Raw genomic sequence first — 11,692 nt, 5'->3', positions numbered from 1 at the left:
TATATTCCATCCATAAGATATATTTTTCCCATTTGCATTACCGTCTGCTGTCGCAGTGTTACAGATGGCCAGGTAAATGAAGCAGGCTGGATCTTCTATTGCTTTATGCCAGTGTACTGACCGGGTGATCTTTGCTGCTCTGACAAGGGAGATTGTCAGACTCTTTAACATTTGATGCTACATCCTTCACAATGATAGACACACATCCAGTTGAATAGTTTGAACTTGACTTTGCAGTTGAGGTGGATTGCTTGGTCAGAAGCTAAGATTGTTGTCATAAAAATATTATCAACTGTATGCTCTTAATCACCTATCTCATTTCTTTTCACATTGAGGAAAGAGGATGATGATAAGGTTAATTGCATGTATGTAAATCATTATGTTTCTCTCTGTTGGCACTCCCCATCCATTTGATACAAACAAAGCATAAATACCCAACAAGTATTAGTCATTCAGTTAAAAGACCTGCAATAGAAATACTGGTGTTTATTGGTCTGTATCTCTTCCAGCTTGGTCCTTGTTGAATGCCAAGAGTGTGCAAAGCTGTCATCAAGGCAAATAAAAATAAAGAAAAACCCTTGAATAAGTAGATGTGTCCAAACCTTTGACTGGTACTGTATTTTGGGTTGAACGTGTTGTTCTGTTAATCTGAGTCCTTCTATTATGCAATGACAAGGCACTTGAGATGCTTCACGCTTGTATTTAATATGTAAGCCTTTTGGGATGTTGAAACTTTGCGTTGGTGACCTGCTGACCAGAGCAGTGCTTACACAGCTGCAGAGGAGCTGTCTGGCTGACAGTGACAGGGTAGTTACAGCACAATCCCAACAGTAACACTATTGAGGACTGAGAGGGGACACACACAGACACAGAGGCTGGGATGGAAGACTCTGGGCCGACACTGGCATCTGGGCCCACTTCTAATTCTAATTTACCTATAATGGAGGAGTCTAGTGACAAACTGTTCTGCTGCCGCTGGGTAAGACACAGAATCCCCCTGGCACACAGAGAGGAGTTCTACCACATTCTCCGCATGACTGGACCCTTGGTAAGGACTGGCACTGCCCACCTAGCCTGTTGTGTGTTATTGTGTGTTTCCCAAATGGCACCATATACTCCCTATATAGAACACTACTTTTGACCAGGTAGTGCATTATAAAGGGAATATAGGGTGCTATTTGGGACACAACTATTGTGTGGCCCTGTTTGGAGTGGATAGCTCCAAACAGGCTAGAGGATGTACTGTGCAGTGCATACTAATGGCACTATGATTTATTCAAAGTACACTCCGAGGGACACTAAAGCCCATCAGAACTAGTGTTTCAAGTATATTTCTCTTGATTGACTTAGAAGTAATGTCTCTCCCACTGGGCAGAGACGTCAGTTCAGCGTCTAGTTTGGATTTACATTTGGTTGAGTTGTCAACTATTGTGAATTCAACGTGAAATCAACAAAACATTTCACCATGTCATTGGATTTAGGTTCAAAGTGAGGTGAAATGTCTTTACGTTGATGACTTTTAGCAAATCCAATGAGTTTTCAACGTTGATTCACCATCATCACATAGATTCTTGGGTTTTTGCCCAGTGGGGTGTTTGTTATTGTTTATGAGTGTTTTCTTCCTCTAGCTGCTGTCTCGAATCCTAAACTACCTGCTTCCGTTTGTCATCACTATGTTCTGTGGTCGCCTGGGGAATGCAGTGTTAGCTGGCTATGGCCTGGCCTGCGCGGTGAGTCAATCCTCTGGCTATGTTGTGTACTCTGCTGGGATCTATCAGCTGAGATAAGAAAATGTCTCCTCTGTATGTGGTTGGAGAGGAAAGGAGGGAGAATGGAAAGAAATATTACAACATCACCTCAGGTCCCTACAGATTCTGATATTCCTTTGAAGAACCACAAGGAAGGGGATAGTAATAATCAATAATCAATTATCATAAAAAACCATCAACATACTGTAAGAATGTGAATCTTAATGTAATCGTGTGCTGTAAATGTGTTTGATGGTCTTCTTCAGACTATTAATGTTACGACTGCAGCAACAGGAGGTGGACTTGCCTTAGCATGTGACACTTTGGTATCTCAGGTATGTACATGTATATGAAACATGCAGTAGTTGAAGTATACGTTCCTGTTGAAATATATGCAACTGTCACAGTCTGTGACCCTAACGATAATGTCTTATGTCATTCACTCTGTGTGTGTGTGTGTGTGTGTGTGTGTGTGTGTGTGTGTGTGTGTGTGTGTGTGTGTGTGTGTGTGTGTGTGTGTGTGTGTGTGTGTGTGTGTGTGTGTGTCTCTGTGTGTGTCTCTGTGTGTGTCTCTGTGTGTGTGTGTCTCTGTGTCTGTGTCTGTGTGTGTGTCTGTGTGTGTGTCTGTGTGTGTGTGTGTGTGTCTGTGGGTCTGAGCAGACATTTGGTGGTAAGAACCTGCAGCGTGTGGGGGTGATTCTCCAGAGGAGTGTGTTGATCCTGCTGCTCTTCTGTCTCCCCTGCTGGGCCATGCTCCTCAACACCCAGTCTATCCTGCTGGCTCTGGGCCAGGAGCCTGAAGTGGCCAGGTAACACCTACAGTGTCAAAATCAAATCAAGTCAATGCTATTTTTTTTAAATGTATTTCACCTTTATTTAACCAGGTAGGCCAGTTGAGAACAAGTTTTCATTTTCAACTGCGACCTGGCCAAGATAAATCAAAGCAGTTCGACACAAACAACAACACAGAGTTACACATGGGATAAAGAAACGTACAGTCATTAACACAATAAAAAAATCTATATATAGTGAGTGCAAATGTAGTAAATTAGGGAGGCAAGGCAATAAATAGGCCATAGTGGCGGAATAATTACAATTTAGCAATTAAACACTGGCGTGATAGATGTGCAGAAGATGAATGTGCAAGTAGAGATACTGGGGAGCAAAGGAGGGAAAAAATAACAATATGGGGATAAGGTAGTTGGGTGGGCTATTTACAGATGTGCTGTGTACAGGTGCAATGATCGGTAAGCTGCTCTGACAGCTGGTGCTTAAAGTTAGTGAGGGAAATACAATACTGCAGCTTCAGTGATTTTTGCAATTTGTTCCAGTCATTGGCAGCAGAGAACTGGAAGGAAAGGCGGCCAAACGAGGAGTTTGCTTTGGGGATGACCAGTGAAATATACCTGCTGGAGCGCATGCTACGGGTGGGTGTTGCTATGGTGACCAGTGAGCTGAGATAAGACGGGGCTTTACCTAGCAAAGACTTTTAGATGACCGGGAGCCAGTGGTTTTGGCGACGAATATGTAGCGAGGGCCAGCCAACGAGAGCATACAGGTCGCAGTGGTGGGTAGTATATGGGGCTTTGGTGACAAAACGGATGGCACTGTGATAGACTACATCCAATTCTCTGAGTAAAGTGTTGGAGGCTATTTTGTAAATTACATCGCCGAAGTCAAGGATCGGTAGGATCCTTGACTTCGTTTGTTTGGCAGCATGAGTGAAGGATGCTTTGTTGCGAAATAGGAAGCCGATTCTAGATTTAATTTTGGATTGGAGATGCTTAATGTGAGTCTGGAAGGAGAGTTTACAGTCTAACTAGACACCTAGGTATTTGTAGTTGTCCACATATTCTAAGTCAGAACCGTCCAGAGTACTGATGCTGGATGGGCGGGCAGGTGCGGGCAGTGATCGGTTGAAGAGCATACATTTAGTTTTACTAGCATTTCAGAGCAGTTGGAGGCCACGGAAGGAGAGTTGTATGGCATTGAAGCTCGTCTGGAGGTTTGTTAACACAGTGTCCAAAGAAGGGCCAGATGTATACAGAATGGTGTCGTCTGCGTAGAGATAGATCAGAGAATCACCAGCAGCAAGGGCGACATCATTGATGTATACAGAGAAAAGAGTCGGCCCGAGAAATGATCACGTACATATCGGTCGCAAACACATATTTTGCAGATGTTATTGCAGGTGCAGGGAAATTATTATGGATTTTGCTCCAACAGTGCAGTAATACCTAACAATATAAAGCAATACACACAAATTCAACCAAATTAAAAGAAAGCAATTAAGAAATATCAGAACAAGCAATGTCAGAGTCCAGAATATAAATATATATGTATATGCTGGCGTGTATAGATAGTATTGATAGTATATGAATAGAGAAGGTGTGCACAGCAGTATTTATATAGGATGAGCATTGACTAGAATACACTATATACATATGAAGTGGGTAAAGCAGTAATGTACAGTACCAGTCAAAAGTTTATACATTTGAAGGTCAGTAATGGTCAGTCATGAAGGTCAGTCAATCCGTAACATTTCAAGAACTTTGAAAGTTTCTTCAAGTGCAGTCGCAAAACCCATCAAATGCTATGATGAAACTGTCTCTCATGAGGACCGCCGTAGGAAAGGAAGACCCAGAGTTACCTCTGCTACAGAGGATAAGTTCATTAGAGTTACCAGCCTCAGAAATTGCAGCCCAAACGAATGCTTCACAGAATTCAAGTAACAGACACATCTCAACATCAACTGTTCAGAGGAGACTGCATGAATCAGGCCTTCATGGTCGATTTACTGCAAAGAAACCATTTCTAAGGGACACCAATAATAAGAAGAGACTTGCTTGGGCCAAAAAACACAAGCAATTGAGATTAGACCGGTGGAAATCTGTTTTGGACTGAGTCCAAATTTGAGATTTTTGGTTCCAACCACTGTATCTTTGGGAGACGCAGAGTAGCTGAATGGATTATCTCTGTATGCGTGGTTCCCACCGTGAAGCATGGAGGAGGAGGTGTGATGGTGTGGGGGTGCATTGCTGGTGACACTGTCAGTGATTTATTTAGAATTCAAGCCACACTTAACCAGCATGGTTACCACAGCATTCTACAGCGATATACCATCCCATCTTGTTTGTGCTTATTGGGACTAACATTTGTTTTTCAATAGGAAAATGTCCCAAAACACACCTCTAGGCTATGTAAGGGCTATTTGACCAAGAAGGAGAGTGATGGAGTACTGCATCAGATGACCTGGCCCCCACAATCACCCGACCTCAACCCAATTGAGATAGTTTGGGATGAATTGGAACGAGGAGTGAAGGAAAAGCAGTGCTCAGCATATGTGGGAACTCCTTCAAGACTGTTGGAAAAGCAAAAGCTGTCTTTTTTTAACCTTTCTTTAACTAGGCAAGTCAGTTAAGAACAAATTGTTATTTACAATGACGGCTTACCCCGGCCAAACCCTAACGACAATGGGCCAATTGTGCGCCACTCTATGGGACTCCAAATCACAGCCAGTTGTGATACAGCCTGGAATTGAAACAGGATCTGTAGTGACACCTCCAGCACTGAGATGCAGTGCCTTAGACCGCTGCACCACTCAGGAACCCCAGTCATCAAGGCAAAGGGTGGCTACTTTGAAGAATCTCAAATATAAAATATATTTTGATATGTTTAACACTTGTTGTTCCTGATCAGGTCACATGGTCAGGAAAAATATGAGGCCCTACTCACACTGTATGACTCAGACCAGAGCAAAGCACAGATACAGCCGATGCACGGCGCCATGCCTCTGATGCTGGGTAAAGATATGTGCTTGTTTGTATGCTAGTTGGGGAGACCATAACTCTTCATTCTCTTAGCTGCAGTAACACCATTTCTGGCTGCTCTCAGCATCAAATGTGGCAACCTGCAATTCCACAAACACTCCATTCAGTGGAAACGCCGGCAATGTTTTCACAGCCAATTGACTTACTCAATGAGATGTACAGATGGCTGTTCGTTTCTAGACGCAATCAACATTTTGACTCTGCTGCCTGAATAGGGGATTTTTATGGACAACATAATGGTAAATGGATAGAGTGTAGCAGTATGTGGTGTGTATAGGGTCAATACATGGAAGCACGTGTAGTAATTTAGTGTGATTTAACAGTGAATATATGCTCTGTATTTTAGGATAGCACAGCTGTATGTCATCGCCTACCTACCTGCAGTGCCAGTGAGTTGTCTATTTTATCAAACACCCACTTGTTTAGAGTGTCTTCAATTTAGTCTGTTTTCAACTCGCCGGCTCCATTAACCTATCCTTATTAGATGAATAGTACATTTAGTGTTTTCTCATTAAATTGCATTAAACATCCTCTCGTCCCTGTCTTTGTAATTTACTCTGTATCTCTTTATTTCAGGCTATTTTCCTGCATCAACTTCAGGCTTCTTATCTCCAAAACCAGGTACACTGACCGTGCAGCTGGGCTACAAATGACTTGTTTTGTTCCTCACACCTCATCGCATCCATAGAAATAAGAATGAATAGAATGGCCTTGGAAGCTCTTACCCTGGCAATTGACTAGTGAATTCATAGGTACACTCGCAACGGCTGCCCGATATTGTAATGCAATAATTTTCATGTTATTTTGGAATGTTCTATCAAGTGATGCTGGATTACCATGGTAATGTAGCATGTTCATTCAAATGATGCTAACTGATGTGGCTCATGTTTTTTTTTTGTAAAATCAGTTGAGTTGACTCAACAAATCACAGCACAGATTGAAGGGTACACTTCCTGATTTTACTTCCTGGCATGGGTACACTCAAAATGGCTGCCAGTCCACCCATTATGCCATCAATGACTTATATGGAGATGCCCTTTCTATTCATTGTTATTTCTATGATGGCATCCTCATCCCAGTCTCTTGTATATCATCTGGGTTAAGGAGTAAGACAATCATAGGTGTGAATCTGATGTTTATAATCATATCAACGAGTGTGTTTCTGTGCTCAGGGGATAATACTGCCTCAGATGTACACAGCAGCAGCGGCCAACATCGCCAACGTGGTGACAAACTATATCCTGCTCTACTGGATGGACCTGGGAGTTGTGTAGGTGTGCTCACACAATACACATTGATAACAGTGCTATATTCTTAACAGTCACTAACATAGTCAGAGTATCAAGTATGTACCAGTAAGTATGCAATGCTCATTATCATTTCATGGAGTGTGTTTTTGTTTCTTTGTTTGTGTGTGTTTGTTTTCTAGAGGGTCGGCAGCAGCTAATACGCTTTCCCAACTCTACATATGTTCCTTCTTATTTGCTTACATTTGCTGGAAGAAGCTACATGTGAAAACATGGGGAGGTAATAGAACGTCCACATCTCTGTGATTGTGCCTGATGAATGTGACCCACTGAAATCGACTGGTTTGTGTTGGGATGAACAGGCCATTGTCTCTCCCTACAGGCTGGACCACAGAAGCGCTGCAGGAGTGGGGCTCTTATATGAAACTAGCCATCCCCAGTACACTGATGCTGTGTTTCGAATGGTGGATCTATGAGCTTGGGGGGTTCCTTGCAGGTACATTTCAGCTCTTAAGGTTAACACCAATGAACCAATAAACAGTCACATTCAAAAGGCCAAAACAACCATATTTATGTAACATCCACCTCTGCATTCTTCCCCCTCTCTCTTTCCTTCTCTCTTTCTCAGGCATGCTGAGTGAAGTGGACCTGGCTGCTCAACACGTAGTCATAATGCTGGCTTTCATCAACTACATGGTACTGTGTACAGAACTCCTTACACACCCACCCTAACAGTCTTATCATGGAAACCAAACAAAACCCAATGCCCTGGCTATCCAGTCCAAATAAGTTGAAAAATAACTCAAAATTGTAGGCTACAGGTCAAAGTAAAATTTGAGGAGAAAACACACATTAACTTTGTTTGAGGCATGGTTAGACTAAGATAGCAAGCTGTTTATGAGGCATCTAGTTAATGTGTTGTGTTGTGCTGGTAAAGTTCCCCCTGGGGATCCAGGCTGCAGCATGTGTTCGTGTGGGGAACGCCCTGGGGGCCGGAGACACAGCTGGGGCCATCCTCACCAGCAAGGTGTCCCTCGCCCTCTCAGGTCAGTCACACACTTCCCCCAGCTCATATGGCCCTTATTTAAACCATCTATGGTGATCTATGGTGAACTAAATTGACAATAATTACTTTGACAAACTAGTAGTTATTTTGCAGTAGTGCTTGGTCTTTTTCCTCTGTCCCATGCTCTAGGTTCAATGGCAGTAATTCAGGGAATCATGCTGATCTCTACTAAAACAGTAATCGGCTTCATGTTTACTTCTGATGCGTAAGTAGAGTGTACGTATATTCAACATCATGATTCAAGTCAAGACAGTCCCAAATTGGAACCTGACCATTTCAATAACCATGCTCTCTTTCCTTTTCAGGCAGATCATAGATCTGGTCTCTCAACTTCTCAACGTGTACTGTGTTCTTCAGTTCTTTGATGGGCTAGTGGTAAGTGCACTCAAGTGGTTTGTAACCATTGAAAAAGTAATAACATTTTATACAATAATACTGCTACAATAAGAACTCATTAATATACAGTGGAATAAGAGAGATAGTCTGTGTAATTTTCCGGGACCCAGGAACATTGGTTGAATGAGTGATAAGACATGAAACCTGGTGAAAGCCAGCCAACAGTGTTTGTCTCTCTCTGTTAACACCCACTAATCTGAGATTTGTCTGTCTGTCCCAGTGTGTGTGTATGGGAATCATCCTGGGCACGGGCCAACAGAAGATAGCAGCGATGGCTAATCTCATCACCTACTACTGCGTGGGCCTTCCACTGGGCATCTCTTTGATGTTTGCTGCTGGCCTCAGGGTTGTAGGTATGTACTCAGTTCTGAATTTTATGAAAACCAAACACAATTTTAGACATCCTTTTCATGACCAGAGGTCTTTGGTCATTCTTACTGCCTTGCTATATACTTGCAACAGAAGTATGGTTATGATCAAATTCAGAAATGTGGTACAAAAACATTCAGAAAAATAGTTTGCTCTCACTAGCAATTAAGAATCATGAATAGCAGGGCTATTCTGTATTGAAGATGACACTATGTTCTCTGTCCTTGGTCAAAGCTCCTCTCCTCTCCTCTACACAGGGTTCTGGTTAGGCCTGTTAATCTGTGTAATTCTACAGTCCAGCTTCTTCATCACTGTCATCTTCAGGCTCGACTGGAAGAAAATGACAGAGAAGGTACGTCACCAGTGGCTTTTCACTTCCTTATCTGGAACATACAGGGACTCAGGTTGATTGAGAGACTGACAGCCCATACCTCTGTCTTTATGGTTACTGTGAAGCATAGTAGTGGCCTGGGGCGGCCTCTATCTTTATGGTTACTGTGAAGCATAGTAGTGGCCTGGGGCGGCCTCTATCTTTATGGTTACTGTGAAGCATAGTAGTGGCCTGGGGCGGCCTCTATCTTTATGGTTTCTGTGAAGCATAGTAGTGGCCTGGGGCGGCCTCTATCTTTATGGTTACTGTGAAGCATAGTAGTGGCCTGGGGCGGCCTCTGTCTTTATGGTTACTGTGAAGCATAGTAGTGGCCTGGGGCGGCCTCTATCTTTATGGTTACTGTGAAGCATAGTAGTGGCCTGGGGCGGCCTCTGTCTTTATGGTTACTGTGAAGCATAGTAGTGGCCTGGGGCGGCCTCTATCTTTATGGTTTCTGTGAAGCATAGTAGTGGCCTGGGGCGGCCTCTGTCTTTATGGTTACTGTGAAGCATAGTAGTGGCCTGGGGCGGCCTCTGTCTTTATGGTTACTGTGAAGCATAGTAGTGGCCTGGGGCGGCCTCTATCTTTATGGTTTCTGTGAAGCATAATAGTGGCCTGGGGCGGCCTCTGTCTTTATGGTTTCTGTGAAGCATAGTAGTGGCCTGGGGCGGCCTCTATCTTTATGGTTACTGTGAAGCATAGTAGTGGCCTGGGGCGGCCTCTATCTTTATGGTTTCTGTGAAGCATAATAGTGGCCTGGGGCGGCCTCTATCTTTATGGTTTCTGTGAAGCATAGTAGTGGCCTGGGGCGGCCTCTATCTTTATGGTTACTGTGAAGCATAGTAGTGGCCTGGGGCGGCCTCTATCTTTATGGTTTCTGTGAAGCATAGTAGTGGCCTGGGGCGGCCTCTATCTTTATGGTTTCTGTGAAGCATAATAGTGGCCTGGGGGTGGGTGAAGGAAAATGTTTGCTGTCAGCATCATGGAGTTGAACTGTTTTGTGACAGGCTGTAAAACGAGCTGGAAAGGCTGGACATATGGTGTCAATGAGGAGTATAGTTGCACCAGACCACACAGAGAACAATGGGAGGGTGAGTAGAAAATGTTGCTCAGTCCTATTTTTTATGTTATTTATACTATACTCTCGCAAATAACATTGTTCTAACCCAGATTGTGCCTGCTTCCACACCCAGACAGTGAATGGATACATGTCAGTGAGTGCTGAGGGCCAGGGGGACCTCAGGGGAAGCAATTGGACCCCAGAGGTGCAGAAGGAGGATGGGAGCCCCAGAGCTCTGCTCTCCACCACCCAGCTGGTCCTGAGGAGAGGTCTCACCGTACTGGCTGCCATTGTCATCCTAGCTGTGGGGACCAGTGTCCATCTTCTACTGCCTCTACCAATCAGCTCATGGAGCAATCTGAGTGTAGACTGGAACAACACTACCTTTACCACTACCTACCCCCCTGAACTCGCCCCGTCAACAGTTCTCATCTAGGAGTAATACCTGGGCGACCCAGGACAGACCCTGTAGCAAGACAATTAAGTCATAGTGTGCTGTGTCACTGAATCTGTTATTACACCAATAATTAAACGTGAATCAGCTTTTTCCTGCAATCTAGAGCTATAATCATTATGTATATTTTTCTGTATAGGTTATCTATGCATACCTCTTACCTTGTTCAATTGTCATTTTAATTAATGATGCAAATTGATTCTTTAAGAAATGTTATTCTTTCAGTACATTTAGTAATTGCTTGCTTTTCTAAAGTGTAGCAACCTTGGCAGCAGGCATGCCCAGCTAAGATAATTAGACAAGCTACTCTAACTTGATTGATAGTCTGACATGGTTTGTTAGCTACACTCTTCAGCTGTCCCCATAGGAGAACCCTTTGAAGAGCCCCTTTTGGTTCCAGATAGAACCCTTTTGGGTTCCATGTAGAGGGTTCTACATAGAACCAAAAAGAGTTCTGCCCCACAAAAAGGGTTCAACTTGGAACCAAAAAGGGTAATCCTATGGGGACAACCTCAGAACCCTTTTGTAATCCTTTTTTCTAATAGTGTAGGTATGAAGTTGGGAACCTATCTAGCTGGTTAGCTAAAGCCAATTTCAAAAACTTGCTAGGTGGCTAGTATTACAGAGAAACAACAAAGCATTTTAATTTGATATATTCATCAAGAAGGAATCAATAGGCTACACAGCTTGATCAAATTAATTTACAAATATACCCTTCTGCACATCACCGGCAGCTAAAATCAAATCAAAAACTGTGTGTGTCACTACTCTCTACTCTCTCTCTCCTCCTCCACTGCATGCAGTAGAGTATCTAGCTTCCTGCCTAGGCATCTCTTTGCTCTGTGCACCTTGGAGGGAACCACTTACTAGGAAGACTAAAGGGGGGTTTGGGCAGTGTACTCTTTTCCTGGTCCAGTCAGTGTGCTCCTCTGTAAAATACCACTGACAGATCTTCTTAGAAATAATTATGGTAAAATGTGGGCTTAAAAATGAAGTTCAGAAATGTATTTAACACCTGAATACTGTAAAAATCGGACAAATCTGAGGGGGCACGTGCCCCCTATGGGCATGACGCCACTGGTTTTGGAATGAATGAATAGAATGCAATACAAAAATGTAGGATGGTACAGTGTGAGTTTGTCTTTACTTTTT

At 43.3% G+C, this 11,692-nt stretch overlaps 1 protein-coding gene across 1 annotated transcript; it reads left to right on the top strand.

Moving 5' to 3' along the window:
• Positions 1–781: 781 nt before the first annotated feature.
• On the top strand, positions 782–11,667 carry LOC139548769 (multidrug and toxin extrusion protein 1-like). Its single transcript, XM_071358591.1, has 17 exons — positions 782–1,048; positions 1,629–1,730; positions 2,015–2,083; positions 2,409–2,557; positions 5,925–5,967; positions 6,155–6,199; positions 6,751–6,848; positions 7,008–7,105; positions 7,208–7,321; positions 7,454–7,521; positions 7,763–7,871; positions 8,021–8,096; positions 8,197–8,266; positions 8,508–8,640; positions 8,914–9,008; positions 10,034–10,117; positions 10,220–11,667. Exons 1-17 carry the CDS (start codon positions 881–883, stop codon positions 10,520–10,522), a joined length of 1,824 nt encoding a protein of 607 aa, XP_071214692.1. The 5' UTR covers positions 782–880; the 3' UTR covers positions 10,523–11,667.
• Positions 11,668–11,692: the final 25 nt, after the last annotated feature.

The sequence above is a fragment of the Salvelinus alpinus genome, chromosome 22, assembly GCF_045679555.1.
Source record: "Salvelinus alpinus chromosome 22, SLU_Salpinus.1, whole genome shotgun sequence".
In the NCBI taxonomy this organism is placed as follows: Eukaryota; Metazoa; Chordata; class Actinopteri; order Salmoniformes; family Salmonidae; genus Salvelinus; species Salvelinus alpinus.
This window is presented reverse-complemented; position numbering and strand designations above follow the sequence as displayed.

Excerpts from the sequence above, each read along its gene's own strand:
- LOC139548769 (XM_071358591.1), top strand. The coding sequence starts at position 881 with ATGGAAGACTCTGGGCCGACACTGGCATCTGGGCCCACTTCTAATTCT. Across the intron at positions 7,522-7,762 it reads TGGCTTTCATCAACTACATG|TTCCCCCTGGGGATCCAGGC; the intron begins GTACTGTGTACA and ends GTGCTGGTAAAG. Across the intron at positions 9,009-10,033 it reads GGAAGAAAATGACAGAGAAG|GCTGTAAAACGAGCTGGAAA; the intron begins GTACGTCACCAG and ends GTTTTGTGACAG.